This window comes from Camelina sativa, chromosome 11 (genome assembly GCF_030686135.1).
Source record: "Camelina sativa cultivar CO46 ecotype springtype chromosome 11, ASM3068613v1".
In the NCBI taxonomy this organism is placed as follows: Eukaryota; Viridiplantae; Streptophyta; class Magnoliopsida; order Brassicales; family Brassicaceae; genus Camelina; species Camelina sativa.
Window position 1 is genome coordinate 18,668,522 of NC_141890.1, and position 21,155 is coordinate 18,689,676.

The following is a 21,155-nucleotide window of genomic DNA, read 5'->3' on the forward strand; positions in this document are numbered from 1 at the left end:
AAGATTGTATGTGTACTAAATTATATAGCCTTGCCGTATATTTGGTTTCTTACGGAATGAACCGAGTCACTTTCCTACACTAACCTTTGCCCAATATGGAAAAAACTGCCTAGCCGATTGCTCCGTAAACACTTCAAATGGTAGCCTAGTTATTAGTAAAAATGCTTCAACTCACTTTTCTTCAGTCTCAAATGATATATGAGTTTGCATATGAGTTGTGTTAGAGTCGGCTATAATTCCTTAAAAAATCTTGGGAAAACGTCCTATTTATCCATCAAAACTATTACAACGTATAAAATAGAACCAGAACTTTGATCAAGTTTCAGATATCTCCGAAAAAATAATTCTCAACATAAATCTTCATAAATCAACAATAAACTTATTTAAAAACAAAAAAAAGAGACAAAACTTTCAATTTATAGCGATTTAAATTGAGAACTAATTTTCCGGAGATATCTGAGACGTAGTCAAAATTTTGGTTCTATTCACTACGATGTAATAGTTCTTATGGGAAAATACGACAGTTTTCCCAAAAGTTTTTTATGGAATTTCTAACGAAAACCACATTACCCAAAAGAAAGTAGTACTTTTTCTTTCACCTATTTTGGTGATTTTCTAATTTTGCATGATGTCAATTTTCCTCCTTATTAACTCCTATCCATTTCTCGGATATATGTGACTGTTACATCACTAGTCATCTCTCAACTTGGGATTATTTCAATTTTTCACAATCATTGGCACGAAAGCTATCATGAAACCCTGTAAAACAATGCAAACCATGTTTAACCATCAAGATGTTGAGGGAGATAGATTATCTAAGCAAGCTCACCCGAGGAGCCCCATTGAGCATGAAGAAAACAAGTTAGTTGACGGCAAGCCTAGTCACCCTTCTGACAGCCAAGATGTTAATGTTACTCTGGCAAAAAAAGAGGAGAGCACGCCCTCCCCTTCATAAACCATAAATCAAAAACCCTTTTGTAACACCTGTGTCCTAGAAAATAATGAATATTGGGATTTATATCAGAAATTGGGTGGAATCGGTTTCGTATCGGTTTAGATAAATTATGGTTTAATTTAATTACCAATGAACCCTAAATTTTTCTATAACTCACGCCTCTCTACTCTTTTTTTGTGATTGTGTTCGTTCGTGTAGAGAGGAAAAAAAAGAGCTTTTTTGTGGAGAGGAGGTGTGAGGAAGAGGAGGTTCGATTTTTGTGTGTAAAGCAAGGGAGACAGAGCTGTCAGGTTTTGGGTGAAAGAAGTTTTGACATAGTAAATCGTACCTAAAGGTAAGGAAATTTGGTATATATATACCTTGTATCTAGATTCTTCTTTTTACGGATTTAGATTTGAGTTAATAATCGAGGAGATATCTGCAGTTTCGTGAGGTACTTCGTGTCAGACGTGAACTGAGACCAGCGGAGATTGTAAGTGTGATCGTGGACTCTTCTCTTATCCGATAGGCACGAGATTTTGTGGGAAGCTTCATGACGTCTAGGGCTAGCTTTTCACTGGACGGATTTGATAGTTAGCGGTTGGTTTTCATTTTAGGGTTTCGCATTTAAGACTGTAGTTTTGTGTTGTTTCTGTTCATATTGCTTTAAGGTTGTTTTTGGTTGTGTGGCTTGTTGTAGGGTGTTGTTGGGCTGTTTCAGACATTAGGACAGTCTCCTGGTTGTATTTGTTGTTAGAATCAGTTTGATAAGTTGAGTGCGTGACCATGAGTTTGTCTAAACGATTGGGTTGTATGACTTGTTTTGTGTGATGATGTGTAGGTGTGGTGAATAAGTTATGTTGGCATAAGCTTGAAGATAGCTTGAGGTGCAAGCTATACTAATCTTACCGAGTTATGGAATTAGGATTAATTCTATTTAGGAGTTATCTAAATATGTTAATTTACCGGTTTAGAATAGGAAATTTATGAACTCTAGGGTTGAGCCATTGTTATAAATACTAAGAGAGCGTTTCATAAAGAGGTGCACATCTTAGGGTATTCTTGAGGGATGCACACAAGGTGTATGACGTCGCCCCATGAATAAGATAGAGATTTTTTGATGGTATTGTTGAAGTTCTATTTCTAATTAATGAATCCTGGACTTGGTCCCGGGGATGTAGGTTATCTGAACCCTGTTAACAAAACTTGTTTCTTGTTTCCTATTATGCTCTTCTATACACGCACATGAACGTCTCGTACTTCAACATATATAGATCTAGCCACATATATGTGCTTTATTTGGTATCAGAGCCTATAGAGAATTTTTCTCGTTTCGGGTGTGATCCTGAATTTGTGGCTAGCTGAGAATGCATATGAGAAGGTAGAGAGTATTCATGAAGGGGCAGAATAAATCACAAACTCTCATAAAGGGTTTGTTCTATCAGAGTTGTATGAAGAGCACAACTAATTTGATGGTTTCTATTACCTCCGTCAGGACACAATTGAGAAGAAAAGAGTTTTACTGACATGGGCTTGAAAAGAAAGGTTAATTGGATGAGAATTACAGTGTTCATGAACGTGTGTAAGAGGAGAATGAAATTGTGAACGTGACAGATAGGAACAAAGACTCATGGATTGTGTAATTTGAAACAGTAGAAATCATTCGTGTTCGTGGGGTTTTTGTTGTTAGTTTGTCTGCTCTAAGACTTAGAAGATACAAGAGATTGGTTTGTTATGATTGGCTTACTGAACCAAGAGCTATGTTTATTAAGAGAAGAAGATAGCATGGGCTTGGATTTTTGGGTTTCAATGGCTATCAAGATATTAAATCAACGATGGTGAAATTGGTGTTGACAAAGTCGATTCTCTACTCCACAACAACGTTTGGGATATAATTGCAAAATTAAAGATTTGAGTCTTCATCTCCAGCATCAATGGTGATTCACAATGAGTAAGGAAAATTAGAAACATGTATTAGAGCTGCTAGAAGAAATAGAGGGTTTAAGAAATTTTGTTTTGGAAGCTAGTGGACACGTGTGAATTTGGGAATTTGTAATAAATCAACCAATACATTAGTCTTCTTCTCTGTAGATCGAGTGTTTAGCTCACACGATTAGCAAAGTTTTTTTTCCTCCTCTTGGTGTGTGGTTTCAATTGTGCTGAAGAGGTTTGGTTGAGAGAAAGTGATGTTAGCATGTTTGATGTTGGGTTCATCGATCTGGATTCGTAAGTTCATGGAGATGATAGGGAGAGTCACGACGAGTATAGTCATGGTCTATTGGAAGAAGCTGGACGCTATAGTTTTGTGTCGGAGATAGATTTAACGGCGAGTATGGCTCTCTTCTTGGAATCTGAGATTTATCAAAGGGAGGGATTGAGAATCTCCTTCTACGATGAGATTGAGGTTGAAATTATTTCTCACTGCAACTCTGTAATGTGCTTAAGATGTGAAGATTCAAAGGCTGGTTTTCTAAATCTCGATAGAAGTGACGAAAGAAAGATTCAGAGGTTGAGAAGCACACCAGTGAAAACGAGTATGGTACTGAACATTGTAGATCAGAATGATCTGTCTCGTGTTGTGACTTCAGAAGTTCAAAAAATAGATCGAAATGAAGCATATGCAAGATTGAGAACTAAAAAGACAACATTGGTGAAACTTTTTGTTGATAAGAAGAAGTATTGAGGCCTTGTCTTATTTGATAAGCATTCTTGGATGTGTGTTGATGTGTATTGAAGCCAAGAGGTTTGTAGAGGAGTTACATAGAAAATTCAAAGCGAGAAGATGAAAAGAATTATGGTCTTAATCATGTAGTCACCAATGGTTCTCGTTGTGGGGAAAGGATGACTCAAAGATGAGCCTATGAAATATAGTTCTGATAGGTGACCCTGGTATTTGTGGAGAGACTCAGAGAATTTAAGAGGAGGAGGCAATCAGAAGTCGAACATTGCATGATGATTGAAAATGGCGAAGTTTTTTGGGAGCTATAGAGGATGATGTGATTCCTGCAAGGATCTTGGTGCTAAGCTATTTCATTCTGTGTGAAACAAAGATATCAAACATTTTGTGAGATTGCCTCTTCGACGATTTCATACTGGATTTAAATGATGTTGAAATGTTTTAACAAAGGGCATAAAGTCAAGTGAAACATATCGATTTTGCTTCTTTGTGTTCTTTGTCTACATACCTCGGATTGAAGCTACGAAAGGTGTTCTGAAAACTTGAGAGAGATATATTTCCAATGATATAAAGATTGTCATCTGATTCCTTGTGGTTTTGGGAACTTGCTTTCAAAGTTGAACTGCTAGCAGGTTGCATCATTCCAGATCTGTTCTGGGAAAGTGGCCGTAACTTTCAAACCGTAAATGGAAATCGTGATCTGTTTTTTCATGTGTCTTCATATGACTGTTATTGATATTCTCACAAAATTTCATAATTTTCGGGGTTGGTTTGCTACTCCCTTGTGTTCTGCATCAGAACTGATGAAAAATGCAGAATTTTAGTTGTCTCAAAACAAGAAGTTGTGAAGAAATATATTGAAAGCTAGATTAGAGAGCATAAGTTCAGAAGAGAAGATGATATTTTCGGTTTTGTAAACAGGTATGTGTGATTAACAAATCTCATAAAGTAGATTGTGTGGTTGAAGAGATTAAAAGAAATCACAGAGGAAAATTAGAGCTGATGAAAAAAGAGACAAGGAGATTTGATCTACATCATCAAGGTTGAAAGTATTTGATTATTCTTGTTTTGGATGAAAAAAAAGGAGAAGAGGTTCTTCTCAGTGATTATCATAAGTTTTCAAAGGAAATTTGCAAGGAGATATCAAGCTCATCTGAAAAAAAAATCATACGTAAAGATTTACTCTATATGAGAAGCTGATTGGGATCAATTTAGATGTGTCCATTGGAGTCACAAAGACTAGAAAGACTAAGGTGAAGTCTCTTTCGGTTATGTCTATGTGGAAAGAACGGGTATGTATTGAAGATGGTTCAGAAGTTGAATCTTATTTAACATACACATGAAAGAATGAAGGTGATGAAGATAATGTTCGACGGTTGGTTTGTGATTTATTAAAGCTTTGCAGACTGTTTCGGACACATTTTTTTTCGAAAGTTTTCAGGTTTTACCTGTTCTGGTGAAGACATCAAAAGAGGGATCAATCAAACTCGAAATAAAATGAGATTTTCCAGAGATATAAGAGAATGTGTGGAGAATGGGCGACTGCATGTTCCCATAAGTGAGCAAAAAGTAGATATCTTGACTAAAGCGCTTGGAAGAAACGAGTTTAAAGAAACGAGGGATCTCATTGGCATGAGAGATTTGGAAGAAAAAGAGTTTAAACATAAAGAGCGAGAATGTTGGCATAAGCTTGAAGATAGCTTGGGGTGCAAGCTATACTAATCCTACTGAATTATGAAATTAGGATTAATTCTAGGGAATATTGTCGATATAGGCATTATTTGGCAAGGAGTTTCAGATTTAGACACTTTGTACAGTACAATATAATTGTAGAGCAAAAGTCAAAATTTTATGACGATAGTGCCCTTCACAAAATTAGCTGTAATTTAAGCTCAATCAATTTGATATGAGGGAGACTTCTCTTCTGAGAAGATAAAAAATCACGGTGGTCTGAAACAGTGGTATCTTTCCGATTTATGACAAGGTTCCTCCGGCGTGTTATCTCCAGGATCATGGGCATTAGAAGACGGTGCTCTTGTTTAACGGCAGATGAAGACAGCGACGGTGGCTCGTAGAGTTGTCTGAGGAGTGGCTGTGTTTGGGTCTGGACGATGTAGAGATTAGTGGTCAACGGTTAATTTTTTTTAGAGCGGCTTTTCTCTCGAAGGTTTTCCGGTGGCTTCTCCGTAGTGGTTGTGCGGCTTCTCTCTCAATTATTTAATGGACTATACAAAAAACAGATTTAAAAGGAGAAAAATAAACCCTAATGGATATTAAATAGAGAACCCAAACATTGTTTATGATATTTCCTCTAACAGTAAATTCCCAATTTCAGTTTCAAACTCGTCGGAGAAGAGAGAAGAACGAGAGGAAGATGAAAAGATGATGTCAATAAACTAAGGGAAAAAATGTTTTTTTACACTGCAAAAGTGCCTGTTTTAGTAAAGAGCAGTCCAAAGTGCCTAAATCCGAAGACCACTCTAAGACAAACGCTTTTTTTTTAATTAACTCTTAATTCTATTTAGAAGTTATCTAAATATGTTAATTTACCGGTTTAGAATAGGAAAGTTGTCAATTCTAGGGTTGAGCCATTGTTATAGATACCAAGAGAGCGTTTCATAAAGATGTGCGCGTCTTAGAATATTCTTGAGAGATGCACACAAGGTGTATGGCGTCGCCCCATCAATAAGATGGAGATCTTTTGATGGTTATGTTGAAGTTCTATTTCTAATTAATGAATCCTGGACTTGGTCCCGGGGATGTAGGTTATCTGAATCCCGTTAATAAAGCTTGTGTCTTGTTTACTATTATGCTCTTCTATACACGCACATGAACGTCTCGTACTTCAAGATATATAGATCTAGCCACATATATGTGCTTTATGTTATTGGGTGTTTGGTTAATGGATGGTTTGTTATGTTTTATTTGTGGTTGTACTCTTGATTTGCTTGTGTGTATAGCTCTTAGATGGGAGGATCGCCTCATTGAGTATTTCTGGTTATACTCACGCATCTCATTGTGTTTGTGGTGCAAATAATGCGTGTGTAGCGTGAAGTCATGGCGATGAGGAAGAGGATGATATAGGGTCTTGGTTGTATTATTGGTTATGTTATTTATGTTAGAATCTGGTTTAGAAGCATGTTAGGTTGATGATTTTTATTAGTTATGATTGATATTGTATTTTAGTATATCGGATTTAGTTTGATATTTATTAGCTGTGTATGTTTGGTTATTGATGGTTTGTTGGTTGGTTATAACTAAATATTATGGGTATATAGTTATATTATTATTATTATAAAAAAAACGGTTCGGGTTGTTTCACCTTTAATTTTAAATGGGGCTAAATAAAGAAAGAGGAATAAATGCTTAATCCAGAATTCATTAGAGAAAAAATACTCCAGATAAAGGTTCCGCTACTAGAGGGGGCCTGAGTACAAGCAGGGAGAACCCCTGGTTTCTCACTGGTGATTTTAACGACATAATCGATACAGAGAAGCAAGGAGGTCCAGAGAGACATAGGGGCACCTTTGTTGACATCCTAACTTTTATGTCGAAATGTGATCTATTTGATCTTAGACATTCCGAAAACTTCCTCTCATAGAGAAAAAAGAGAAATTATCACCTAGTCCATTGCAGATTGGACAGTGCTATGTCAAATGGCTTATGGGCAGATGAGGAAGAGGAAAATGCTTAGATCTGTTCTTCCACTGCCCTTGCGCCAAAGAAGTGTGGGAGCTAGCCCCATTCAAGTCCCCAATTTAACCCTTACAGATTACAAGCCTCCAAATGGGTATTGAAATAGTCAATAAGCTTCCTGCCTTCTGGAATTGGACATGGAATCCTATTCCCTTGGGTCATGTGGATGATCTGGACTAGACGAAACAAAAGGGTGTTTGAGTAGAAACAATCGAACAACGTCGAAACCCTAACCAACACAATTTTTCAAGCAAAGGAGTGACTGGTATGATCATGAGACCATATAAGAATATTCTTGAGTTTTGTTCAACATGAACAAAGTCAAAGATCAACTCTTCCAGCCAAACTACTATTTGGGATACATTCCATTTGCCAAAGGAGGTTAATCTAGTTGTTCACTTGAAGAGTTTTAGGTCTAATTGGTTTAGGAGCTTCCAGAATTATGTTTGGCAACCAGGAGTTGTTTCTAATAAGTCCAAAATGAAAAAATGATACAGTCCATGTTGTTTCTCATCAGCAAATTGGACCAAAGAGTCAAAACAAAGAGAAGATCAAGGAGGCACTTAATGGGCAAATTCAAGAGCTTATGGCCAAAGAGAACATGGAAAATTATATTGGGGATGATGTCTACAAAGTTCAGCCCACTTTGAGTCTAACTCAAGTCCAAGAAAGCCCAAAATAATCACTTTATTTTGTGGTCAAAGAAAAGTGACGAAAATTGGAGTTCAACTCACCTTGGGAAGGCAAACTTCAAGTGTTGAATCTTCATTCAACAGCTATCTTTATTGTTTTTAGTTTCAAGAATAGTTAATATTTGGCTTTGTTACCAAGTTTTTTTTATCTTATATAAACTCATGTAAGAGTAATGAAATAATCAATCAAACTTTTTAGTAAAACATTTTCTTTTGAGAGTGATTCTCTTATGTTCTTTGTAAACAAAATTGATTGCTTGGTGTGATTCCAAAAATCAAAACCGACTACTTGGTGTGATTCCAATAGTCAAAACTCCGATCTCCTTGGTGCGAGGCTAAGAGATCCGATCCTTTTGTTGCGAGGCTGAAAAGATCAAACCGGTATATCAAGAGTCTTTCCGCAACTCTTGTGTGACCATTCGTTCCACCATCCTTATTCTTGAGGCTTCATTGTCTTTAGAATCAAGGTTTATCTATCTACCAAATCGAAGGTGCTGATTCCTTGGGAGGATCATATCAGTGACTTTCGGCAGACTCAACCAAAACCAATCACCACTGGTAATAGGTACAGATACGACCCTATGCTTCTCAGTTGTAGTTTGGCGAGATGTGTCAAAAGAAGTCGGCTTTGGTTGGATTTTCAAGTCATACCTTCCACGATCGGAAACCTAAGGCAGATCTTGTAACGCCCCAGAACCATCCACACGGCCGGACTAACCGCGGACCGGCCCGGAGGTCGTCACAACAAGACAACTGCTAGTGATCCGGCCAAGGTTCCACCAACGAATTAGGTTCTCCAGCCAGTCCACCGGCAGCCATCTATCCGCTACGCACATCCCTTAGGCTTTTTAACCCTCTGCACATACGCGGCGTTATGCTGGCCCGGATTTATCCGTACCAGCTCCACCTATCCGAATTATATATAAAAATAATCGATTTATTAAATAATATAATGTTTACAACTCAACAACACAAAATAAAAAAACGTTGGATCCAACTCGAATGCGAAAACAAGCGAACAAAGAAAATATGGACTTTGCAACACAACACGAAAACATTCTATCTGATCCATTAAACTCGATTCTACCCTTTTAATTCCCCTGCAAGAAAAACAATTGTGGAGAAGGGTGAGTAATCTAGTATTACTCAGTGAGTTGGGCAACCCTATAATATGCTATCTCAACACATCCAACTACCCCAACTACCCCACAACCAAAGCACGCAATGCGGAAGCGTAACAAGTAAGCAATCAACAATCAAGCAAGCAATCAATCAATCTAGACACAATCAAGACACTTGACTCTTCTAGATTTTTCCCCTCTAACTTGGCCTCCACGCCACTTCACCCGCAATCACTGCCAGGTGGAAACTACTAGCGATGCATCAAGATCACTTGACCACCCTAGACTTCTCACGCAATAGGACCATCAAACGGATATCCACATTGACGCTTGAGTCCTACCATGAACCATTCTCACATGCCATAGCACCATCAAACGGATATCCACATCAACGCTTGAGGCCTATCATGGAGCATCTCTCATCCTAGGGAAAATACTTCCTAGGGAACATCCACACATCCTAGGGCCCCTCGATCCTCTGTCCCATCCCATCCACACACTCCACGTTGAAACCACAAAGGTAACCAACCGGACAACTCAAAACTTTCGCGTTGTTACCCCCAAGTAAACAACTGGACTCACACAAAGCCGCATCGTCATGCGGTTCGGGCTAGTAGCTAGCTAGACACCGATAGTTGTCCTGCCATGAGATCCCTCTGGATTAGCTCACCGAACAACTTACCACTCTGATGGGACCAGGGATCGACTTCTAGCTAAGAACTGAGACTTTTGACTCAAGCACTAGCTAGACAACACTTAACTCTAGGACTCAAGACTCCAAGAATTAAGTACAACCACACCACACGCAAACATGCAAGCGTCACACGCATGCAACAAACAATCACCACACACAACGCTTAAGCAGCAAGAAAACAATCATGCAACTTAAGAAATACTAAACATGCATGCATCCTATATGCTCCCAACCCCAAACGTTTTAACCTCAAGTTAAATCTTTTATTTTTATAAAATTTTGCATGCATCTTTATCCCAAATTTCTCACATGCATGCGGCTCTTTCCGTCCTGGAGATTCTCGCATGACTCAAGAAAATAACACTCCAATGATTTGATCTCCCATCAAAACCATGAGGTTATATTTATTTGGTTTTAGGGTACACATGCGGCTCTTTCCTTCCCGGAGAATCTCGCATGGTCTCACCAACAACCACCCATCACTACTTAGAGGTTGAACTTTTCTTTTAAAATTTTGGGTCCCTCATACGGCTCTTTCCATCCCGGAGATTCTCGTATGGACTCACCAAAATTAACCCCTCACCTAGACCGATTCCCCATCAAGTCTAGGGGTTTAACCTCTCCCAAAAATCATGCAAAATTAAATAAAATTTAATATGCATGACACACCCCAAATTCACCAAATTCGAAGTAAGAAAAATTCTTACTAATTTTTCCAAAAACTCAAAATCAAACATGCAAGGCATTTCACACTTGCATGTGATTTTTAAAAATTATTTTCCACCCTTGGAAAATCTCAAAACCCCCAAAATCAATCATGCAAGGCATTTCACACTTGCATGACATTTTTAAAATTAATTTCACCCCCAAATGATTTTAAACCTTTAGATCTAGCATGCAAGGCATTTCACACTTGCATCTAGTCTAAGAAAAAGCTAATTCTCCCCCAAGAATGCTTAAAACCCCCTTAAAAATCCCTCTTGTCTACATGCAATCTACTAGATCTACATGCAACAAGGAATCATGCAACACACAAGGGCCGATGCAAGAGCTAGAGAGCTAAGGCACCTCCCATCAACAAATCCACAACTTACCTTAGCTTTGAAGACCTTTGGCCGACTGGGACTTCACCACACCACGCCGATCTGACAGTACTTCCCCTTGATCTTTAGCTTCTCTCGCCGCCGAGATCTCCTCTTCTTCTTTCTCTTTGCTCGAAATCAAGAGATTTCTTCTTTAAGAGAGTTGAGAGAAAATTTTGGGCAGAGTTTAGCTGTTTAGAGAGGTTTGGTCGCAAATGAGAAGCCAAGGGGATGTATTTGTAGCCCCTTTGGTAGACTCTTGGCTTAGGCAAGTGGCAAAAATTGTTTGACAAGTGTCAATTATTTTGCATGCACTCTCCCCCACTCGCGCGTGAATCTCAAACGGTGGCAGAGGAGGCTTAATCGCGTGACACGTGGCGTCTCTCTCCCATGCAGAGATTCTTCCGCTTCCCGCGTCCTTTCGCGTCTCTATTGCGTCCTAAGCTCCCGCACTTGTCCGCGAAAACAATTCCATCGTCCGCGACTCTATTTCCTCGGTAGTCTCCGGTCCTCCCGACCATGACGTCGAACTTCCTCATCTTTCTCCGGACCTCTCGTCCGTGACACTCGATTGTCTCGTCCATCTTCGGACGTCCGATCCATCTATCGTCCGTAGTACATCGACCGTTCGGTTGGTGCGTGACCATTCCATTCCCATAGTCCGTCTTACGTCCTTCGTACCATTTTTCCATGGCTATTACTTCCCTTTTCCTTCCGTTGGTCCTTTCACCATCGACCTTGATCATCCATCGTCCGATGAACCAGATGTCCCAACGGTTTACATCCGTTCTTTGGCCTTGGACCCTTCCACGACTTAGTAACTTTAGACACAAATTACTTAGGTCATTCCCGAAAATTTTCTTTTCTTTATCTTTTCAAGGTAACTCCACGTCCTTCGTGATACGAGTCACTACAGATCTGCAGTTAGGAATGTAACCTCACCTCTAATGACAGAAGCGATGGCTCTTCTACTTGCCCTCAAAACTATTTTATTTGCTTCAAATTCCCAACAACTAATTAAAGCAATTAATGCAGAACCGCCCAATTGAAAGAGCTCTATAGAATTCTACACAACATCCTTCATCTTTCCGTAATTTTGTTGAATGTTCTTTATATTTTGTCAAAAAAAAACAAAACAAAGAAGCTGATAAGGCAGCCAAATCGGCATTAATGTCTCTCTCCCTTGTACTGAACCAGCATTAATTAAAATAGCTTTTGTTTGACAAAAAAAAAAAAATTCCGTTTCGACATTGTAAATTTTGAAAGATATTGACATCACGTTGTAAACGAGTATATGTCTCCGCCAACCTAAAGACTCAACCATCTAAGGTATCAATTAAAATACATTATCCCACTAAAAAGCTCCATGTATTATATAACCTAGCTTACTTTAGTTTCTCTCTCAACTTGTGGTGCTGGTGCATAAGTTTTACGGGAATGACGTCGTCGATCGTGATATCAACTTCGACTGTTAAGTAAATTAACACAGTTATCTTAGCTTCTTTTTTTAGCATCAAAGTGCATAAAAATGTACTAAACACAACATCTGACAGGTGCGATCATTGGCTTATGCATGGATTCTATTAGTTATAGTGGTTTAAATGCAAATATGATTGAAATTGGAAACGAAGTATATAAAGCTAAAAATCTAATGTGTGGAGCCACACTAGATAAGTGTCAAGTCCAGATATGTGTATATGTGGTTCGAGATGCCTATTACAAAGAACAAAAAGATCACTCACAATGATTATATAAGACAGGATAGAATCGAGATGTCCATCACACATAACATGTCATCATAGCTAAGCCTGTCGCACTAATAAAAATGAAAACTTCATCCACTGATCCACAACATCAAGGTACAGTATTAGCGATATACGATTCATTATTATTTTCCAAATCACATTTTACTGAAATCGTATTTGGTTTGAATCAAATAATTCTCTGACTAATATTTACTATTTACCAACTATAATTGAAATGGTAGTAAAATAATTGGAATACTCATGTGAGAAATGGTAATTGGAAAACATCCGAAGAATGTCGGAACACAACTGGTCCATCATCTCGGAGAGGCGCTTGGACAAAGCCCCCACCTGGTTGGCTAAAATGTAATTACGATGCGTCTCATATAGAAGGTAGTGACACCCTGGGTCTCTGCTAGATCATTCGTGATTCCAGTGGAGCTTTACTATAATGTGGAATGGGCAAATTTCAAGGCCGGATAACCGTTGAAAAATTGGAGTGTACAGCGCTATTATGGGCACTACAATCAATCTGGGCATCAGAATATCGCAGAGTCATATTTGAAGGAGATAATATCAACATTGTCCAACAAGTCAATAAAAAGAGTTCAAATCTTCGTCTGCAACACTACCTGGAGTCTGTAGAGGGCTGGAAAACAGTTTTTTTTCTGCAGTAAATTTCAACTTTCGGCATCGTGAGCAAAATCAATGTGCAGATAAACTAGCAAAACAGGCGATTTGTAGTCCGAATGATACCTATCTTTTTCGCTCATGTCCTCTTTTCTTACAACCACTTGTAAACAATGATACAGAGTATTATCACTAATAAAGCTATTAGAAGTACAACTGATCCAAATGATACAGATGTCCTTAACCTTCGGATTGACTCAGGGATCCCTTCCGGTCCGCTATCTAGGTGTTCCCCTCCTCTCTCAAAAGATGAAGAAGCAGGACTATCAGCCGCTGCTTGATAAAGTAAATCATCGGTTCACCTCCTGGACTGCACGACACCTTTGCTTTGCAGGCAGACTACTGCTGATCCAATCAGTTATATTCTCGACGATCAATTTCTAGGCATCAGTGTTTGTGCTGCCAAATCAATGCCTCCTGAAGCTCGAACAGCAATGCAATGCTTTCCTATGGAAGGGAGCTCCGAACTCTGCTAAGGGAGCCAAGATCTCATGGGAAACGGTTTGCACCCCTAAAGAGAGTGGAGGGTTGGGGTTGAGACGTCTCACCTCCTGGAACAAGGTGCTCGCATTGAGATTAATTTGGCTTGTTTTCACTGTGGCGGGCTCTCTTTGGGTTTCCTGGGTGAGAGTACACCTCATATGCACCAGGAATTTCTGGGATCTTAACCCATCCTCATCCGGGAGCTGGGTGTGGAGGAGCCTATGCAAATTAAGGGCACTAGCAAGACCCTTCCTGGTCTGTGAGATTGGTTCAGGGGCTGTAGCGAGTTTCTGGCAAGACAACTGGACAGGTCTCGGTCCCCTCATTGATATCACTGGGGTCCTCGGTCCCCAAATGACTGGCATTCCTTTAAATGCAGTGGTTAGGGATGCTCTTCGAGGATCTGATTGGCGGTTCACGTCCTCCAGAAGCAGGAATCCCATCCTCAGGCTTATAAGGGACGCTCTTCCTCCTCCGGAGAATATGTAAGAAAACCCAACTGATGATTGTTATCTTTGGCAGACGGACATTCAACCCCCATCCAACTCTTTTTCAACCTCAAAAACTTGGCTCGCATTGCATCCTACCTCTCTCACTGTTCCGTGGCATAAATCAGTGTGGTTTAAAAACAACATCCCCATAAAAGGGTCAGACTAAGAAGCTGGGGATTCTCCGTCCCTCCAACCTGTGTTCTCTGCAACATCCAGGACGAGACACGGGATCACCTCTTCTTCGAATGCACCTACAGCACGGAAATCTGGAATCACTTTGTGACGATAGCTTCTCTCAGCCCCCAGGGCCTTTTATGGATTGCCTTCGCTGGCTTCACTCTGCCTCGAGGAACAAACATGTTTCCCTTATTCTCCATTTGGTCCATCAAGCATCTATTTACCTGATCTGGCGTGAGCGGAATGCGCGTATTCATCTTGCTTCCCCTCGGCCAGCACACTGCATCATAAAGGAGATAAAATTACTCCTTCGAGCTCGTTTCCTCCCTTTATCGAAGGATCAACCATGCCACTCCACTTGCCACACCCCTCTAACCACCTGGTTCTCTCTCTTTCAGCATTGAAGACTCCTCTCTCTGCGTCTTGGTGTCCTCTGTCTCTTCCTTGTAGCCGTTGCGGTTTAGTAAAGGTAAGCCCCTAACTTTTTTTTTTCTTTAGGCATGTGTGCTGTAGGACCTTAAGCCTTGTATCATTACGTTTGGGCCTGCGCGCCTGGTGGGCTCTAATGCCTTGTAAGTTTCGAGTATTTAATATATTATTTAAATAAAAAAAAAGCTATTAGAAGTAAAAAAAAAAAAAAAAAAAAAAAAAAAAAAAAGCTATATTTAAAAATCTATAACATCCCTAAAAGAATTCTAACTACAGTATAATAAACTATACTTGAAGCAAAAATGTAAAAAGCTTCAAGTAACAATATCTCATCATTTTTAACAAAAAAAAAAACAATATCTCATCAATTTTCGACTTTAAAAAACCGAAAATACAGAGAACTTCTTCAGATTAATTTGGTTCCCATCAAGGAATACGTAAGTAAGTTTTCCTTTCATTATAAAATTTTTCTAAACGTTTAAATATACAAATCAACAATTCTAATCGCATCAACGATTTTTTTTCTAATTTGAATAAATTTTACATTCACTTGATTTTTTTTTAAGTGGTAAAAAGAACAAAAAGAATTACTTGTTTTATAAAAAATATTTTAATGTGAAACTGATAAAGTATTAATTAACGAATATTTGTGTCATTGTGAAAGCAAAAAAGCAAAGATTAATTAAGAGAAGTTTCACGTGATTAAGCTTTGTTAATGGCACCAACCTAATGACCATTTCAGTTTTTTTTTTAAAATGTTTGTCACCAACCTATAGACTCTCTCTCACTCAGTCAACGCAACGTTTGTGTCATACACACTTGTGTCCTTCCTATACAAACCCCCAACATTTATAACCCTTAGGTTTATAAAGCAACACACGCCTCAAAATCTCTTTGTACAACTCCTCCGCACACAGACAGACCTTGAAGACCATGGCTTCCTCTGTAATCTCTTCCTCTCCTTTCGTCTGCAAATCCTCATCCTCCTCCAAGGTTCCATTCCTCTTTTATCGATTTCACATTTTTTCAACAATCTTCGACTTTTCCCAATTTCCTTATAGGTTTTTTTTTTTTTGTCCATTGAGCAGAAGGATTTGGGGTTTTCGTCCTTTACGAAATCGTCGCAGATTTCGATTCATCGATGTCAGAAGAAATCGATTTCTCGGAAGATTGTCTCTGTTATGGCTCCCCAGAAGGATCGGTCTCCTGGCACCACAGGATCGGTCTGCACCTTCTTCTTCGCTGTTGTTGCATTCGTTTTATTGATTCTAGTTCGATTTCTTATATGGTTCTGTTGTGTGGGATATTTTTTTGCAGGTGAAGACTGGGATGACGATGACGGAGAAGATTCTAGCGAGGGCGGCTGAGAAGTCATTAGTGGTTCCTGGTGATAACATTTGGGTTAATGTTGATGTTCTTATGACTCATGATGTTTGTGGACCTGGTGCTTTTGGTATCTTCAAGAGAGAGTTTGGTGAAAAGGCTAAGGTATTCATTACCCATGCTTGTGATTGCTTCTGGTTTACTATGGAATTGATAGGTTTAGGAATTGGTGAATGTTTAATCACAATGATTGGTTTATTGTTTTTTCTGGTTTAGGGATTTGATAGGTTGGAATCTTGCTATGATTATATTATGTTGCTTTGTTGTCTTGTTTTTTCAGCTAGTTGAGAAGCTTGTGTAGATTTTGTATTTACGCTTGCTTGATCACTTTTGCGCCGTTACTTATTGTGATTGTTACTTACATGTTCAAGGTTTGGGACCCAGAGAAGATTGTTGTTATTCCAGACCACTATATATTCACAGCTGATAAGCGTGCAAACCGTAATGTTGACATTATGCGGGAACATTGCAAGGAACAGAACATCAAGTATTTCTATGATATCACCGACCTTGGAAATTTCAAGGTATGCTATGATGGTTTCAAACTTTACATGGTGTCGTGAACTTATGTCTTGCATGTTTACATTGATTCTATCTTGCTTGTATATGGATAGCGCTTAGTGTTTTTGCCCTTCATATGTAGGCTAATCCTGACTACAAAGGTGTTTGCCATGTCGCACTTGCACAAGAAGGTCATTGCAGGCCAGGAGAGGTAACAATCTCTCTCACTGGATATGATTGGCTTTCTTCTTTTTAAACCTGGCTTTGTTCGATTCTGTTCTAAATGATGTGCTTCCCTTTTACAGGTTTTGTTAGGAACAGACTCCCACACTTGTACTGCCGGAGCATTTGGTCAATTTGCTACAGGGATTGGAAACACTGATGCAGGCTTTGTGTTAGGGACTGGAAAAATCCTCCTTAAGGTTTGAATAAAGCTTATTCCTTTGATTCTCTATGCTACAGTTATGTTCAGTGTGTTAAAAGGAAATCATTGATGCCCGTTTCAACTTGAAACTTGATAGAACAGTTTCCCCCTCTCCATTTTGTATGATCCAACTGTAGTTTCTGAAGCTCATATCCTGACTTCGCAGGTTCCACCAACAATGAGGTTTATCTTGGATGGGGAAATGCCCAGTTACTTGCAATCAAAGGATTTGATTTTGCAAGTGAGTGTGATATGTTTTATAGCTTTTATTTCCTTTCCCAGCTTCCAAATTTTTTTTACAGATCATTATTTTCAGTAGTATGAAGTCCATTCCACCTTTTTTATGTGTTCTAGTCATGTCTTCACCAAAATTGCATATTTGTGTGAAGTCATTTCCATTCTAAATTGATAGTTTATTTATTTTATGTTTCTTATTTTGGGATTGTATCTGGCGTCCTTCATCTGGATCTTGAACTTGCTTCCAACTTTGTAGATCATTGGTGAAATATCTGTTGCTGGTGCAACTTACAAGACGATGGAGTTCAGTGGAACATGTATCGAAAATCTGAGTGTAAGAAATTATTTTGTGTTTCCTACATCATGGGTCCCTTCTCCTATGGGAATAAAAAAGAATATTGGTATGATGTTTTCGTTGAGTTATAAATAGTTGCTTCATCATTTTTGGCTGCTAGATGGAAGAAAGAATGACACTATGCAACATGGTTGTGGAAGCTGGGGGAAAGAATGGTGTCATCCCACCTGATGCGACGACATTAAATTATGTGGAGGTATGCATGCTGTGTTTTCTTGTAAATTATGTGTTTTTCAAAGGGAAATGATGTTGAGATATGCTTATTCCTTCTCTTATGTTAAATGCAGAATAGGACGTCTGTACCCTTTGAACCAGTATACAGTGATGGAAATGCAAGGTGCAATCACATGGCACCCTAAATTTTATAAAGAATGAGTAGAATAAATATGGATTTCTGGTATCTCTATTTGAATTATTAGTGCAACGGGATAACTTCAGTACTCTAGATATGTAAAATGTGTTTCGAACCTACTCTTCATATGAGTAATGCAACTTGACAGAATGGTCTCACAATATTAAGTATTTTTTTTTTTTTTTGTCTTTTGGTTGGGAGTAATTTTCGGGTAGGGATTATGAAAGTACCCAGTTTACCGGCATTACAGATTGCTCTTTGCGGTTATCACTCTGTTGCATAACCTTTCTTTTTGTAATCATACTTTTTTTGTTGTTTTCTTCCGTAGCTTTGTCGCAGATTATAGATTTGATGTGTCGAAGCTGGAGCCTGTGGTAGCCAAGGTTGGTTTACTATAGTTACCAATTTAAAACATTGAGTTCTTTCCGCCTCCTCAGGTGATTTTAATTTATTTGCTATTGTTATTCTTCTTTTCAGCCTCATTCTCCTGACAACCGGGCTCTAGCAAGAGAATGCAAAGATGTGAAAATTGACAGAGTATACATCGGTTCTTGTACTGGTGGGAAGACAGAGGATTTTATGGCTGCAGCTAAGCTTTTCCACGCAGCAGTAAGTTCCACTTGTTGTCTATTTCCTATTAGACATGCTTACCACTGTTTTACTCGATTTTAGGCAAGAAACTATGATTATAATCTTGCAAAACACGAAGATATCTTGTACTTTGTTTTTGATCTGAAGCAAATACTTCATTGAAATATTTGAATCAGCCATGCGTTGTTTTCTAAATTCTTTTCTATGGAAAGGATAGTTATGTGTTTTGTTTGTATGGATGAGTCAGATTTCCTCGTTATATTGGTACAAGGAAAAAGTTGTTGAAACTTTGTCTAAGTTTTCTCTTCTCTAGCTCCTCGATTTGGTTTGTGTTTTAGCCTAATATAAATTCTGCTTTGTATTTGCAGGGAAAGAAGGTCAAAGTCCCAACTTTCCTTGTCCCAGCTACTCAGAAGGTTAGCACTACATTTCGACATTGTTACTATTTCAAGTGGTTTTATCACAGAATACCAATATCAAATGCATTGTATCTATCTTGTCAACTCGTCAGGTGTGGATGGATGTGTATGCCCTCCCGGTGCCTGGATCAGGTGGAAAGACATGTGCGCAGATCTTTGAAGAAGCTGGCTGTGACACTCCAGCCAGCCCTAGCTGCGGTGCTTGCCTTGGTGGTCCAGCAGACACTTACGCTCGCTTGAATGAACCACAAGTATGCACCCCGTTTCTTACCCTACTTATTCAGTTATTTTGTGCTTCACTTATTCTTGAAAATCTTAAATCGATATCTCAGTAAAAACTGAATCACCACCAAAAAAAAATAATCACTTCAACCCCTTACCTTGGATTTCTGCATCTGCTTGATCCACTTGAATTAGCTGATTTGCATCTTGTAGTTGCAATTTGTATTCAATATGGCTAAATTATCTCGTTTATTTTGTCGCATTTCTTGTTTAACAGAGAAATGCCTACATTATGAAAGTTTGTTAAAATTGAGTATTTTACTTATACCGTTGAGAAATCTGATCTAGTACAGTATATGGTAAACGTGGAGGTTTATATGTAGTGAGACTAACAGAGACATGTGTTTGATTACAGGTGTGTGTCTCAACCACGAACAGAAACTTCCCTGGACGGATGGGACACAAAGAAGGACAGATTTACTTAGCTTCTCCTTACACAGCTGCGGCCTCGGCCTTAACTGGCCATGTCACTGACCCAAGGGAGTTCTTGCAGTAGGCTAATGTAATGGCTCTCTGTAAAAATCATATGCTATGCATCGTCGACACAACATCGTTAAATGATGGGCATTGTGACCTATATGTATGTATTTTCTTTATTTCCCTGTTGGACTTTAATAGTTTCAAGCACTTTGTCAAATTTTTATGTTTTTAAGTTTGGAATAATAAAAAAAACGAAAGAGAGAGAGAGAGTTAGACAAGTCAACGGTCATATTCTAATATCTTCATGACACTATCAGTGATTTGATTGCTAAGTAAAATATTGAAGACTTGGTGAAAATTTGGCTATCTTCTTTTATTTTGTGGTTTGCAATTGCTGGACATTTGTCATATATAAATTTCAATATAATATTTTTTTATTTCTAAAATGTGTTGAACTCCAATAATGGAATAATTAAGTCAATCAATTCTCTCTAGGAACTAAAATATAGAAGAGTATAGTACCGTTGAAACATTTGTGTTAAGAGAAAGGGAATATATTTGGTTAAAGCCATTGGATTAGCATAGCTGACAAGAGAGAAATATACAGTTCTAACTTCTAACCCTCAATAATGCCAATAAATTATTAACCCTCCAATAATACGTATTTTAATATTAATAAATTAGAGAGGCAACCTTAGACTTGGTGAGGGGCAATTGACTTGGGAAAAGGAGCCCACAGATATATTATATAAGACCTTTGCAAAATTAACCGAATGGTACCGAATGAAATCAGACCTAGAAAATGCAAACTAACATTGAATTAAAGTATAAAAATATCGGAATGAATCCCAAATTTTAAAACTTAAAAAGTTTAAACCGAACAGATGCTGAACGAAAATATTTCGAATACTCGAAAAAACTAAATAATTATACATACAAAATATTAGTTATTTTTAATCCAAATACCAAAATTATCTGATATAGCGAAAAATATCAAAATATCTGAAAAAATACTTGAAAATAACCAAAAATAGCTGAATAGATCCTTAGATCCAAAATAGAAGAAGAAAAAAAAAGATCTCAACCTGATCTAAACTGGAGTCAAACTGAATTTTTTCGAAACTTATATGATCATAAATTTTAGAACCAAAAAGATTGAACCCAAATAAGAACAGACCCCGATACTCTAACTCCCATGTTCAGATTTGATGATCCTAATGGGGACGATAGAATACATTAGGACTTGTTAAGAGTAAATGGAACAACATTGGTTAAGAGTA

The 21,155-nt window shown here is 38.3% G+C and overlaps 1 protein-coding gene and 1 pseudogene across 1 annotated transcript; both read left to right on the forward strand.

Moving 5' to 3' along the window:
* The first annotated feature begins 13,505 nt into the window (after nt 1–13,505).
* Nucleotides 13,506–15,000, forward strand: LOC147934212 (uncharacterized; annotated as a pseudogene).
* A 622-nt stretch (nt 15,001–15,622) lies between these two features.
* Nucleotides 15,623–20,153, forward strand: LOC104723857 (3-isopropylmalate dehydratase large subunit, chloroplastic). The gene is made up of 15 exons (XM_010442277.3): nt 15,623–15,904; nt 16,000–16,134; nt 16,229–16,399; nt 16,666–16,818; nt 16,938–17,006; nt 17,101–17,217; nt 17,386–17,460; nt 17,713–17,790; nt 17,912–18,007; nt 18,099–18,148; nt 18,492–18,546; nt 18,641–18,772; nt 19,123–19,170; nt 19,266–19,424; nt 19,811–20,153. Exons 1-15 carry the CDS (start codon nt 15,845–15,847, stop codon nt 19,949–19,951), a joined length of 1,539 nt encoding a protein of 512 aa, XP_010440579.1. The 5' UTR covers nt 15,623–15,844; the 3' UTR covers nt 19,952–20,153.
* The last annotated feature ends 1,002 nt before the right edge of the window (nt 20,154–21,155 follow it).

Coding starts and splice junctions, on each gene's coding strand:
- LOC104723857 (XM_010442277.3), top strand. CDS start 15,845: ATGGCTTCCTCTGTAATCTCTTCCTCTCCTTTCGTCTGCAAATCCTCA. Junction 16,135..16,228: donor CTCCTGGCACCACAGGATCG/GTCTGCACCTTC, acceptor ATTTTTTTGCAG/GTGAAGACTGGGATGACGAT. Junction 18,008..18,098: donor CGACATTAAATTATGTGGAG/GTATGCATGCTG, acceptor TGTTAAATGCAG/AATAGGACGTCTGTACCCTT.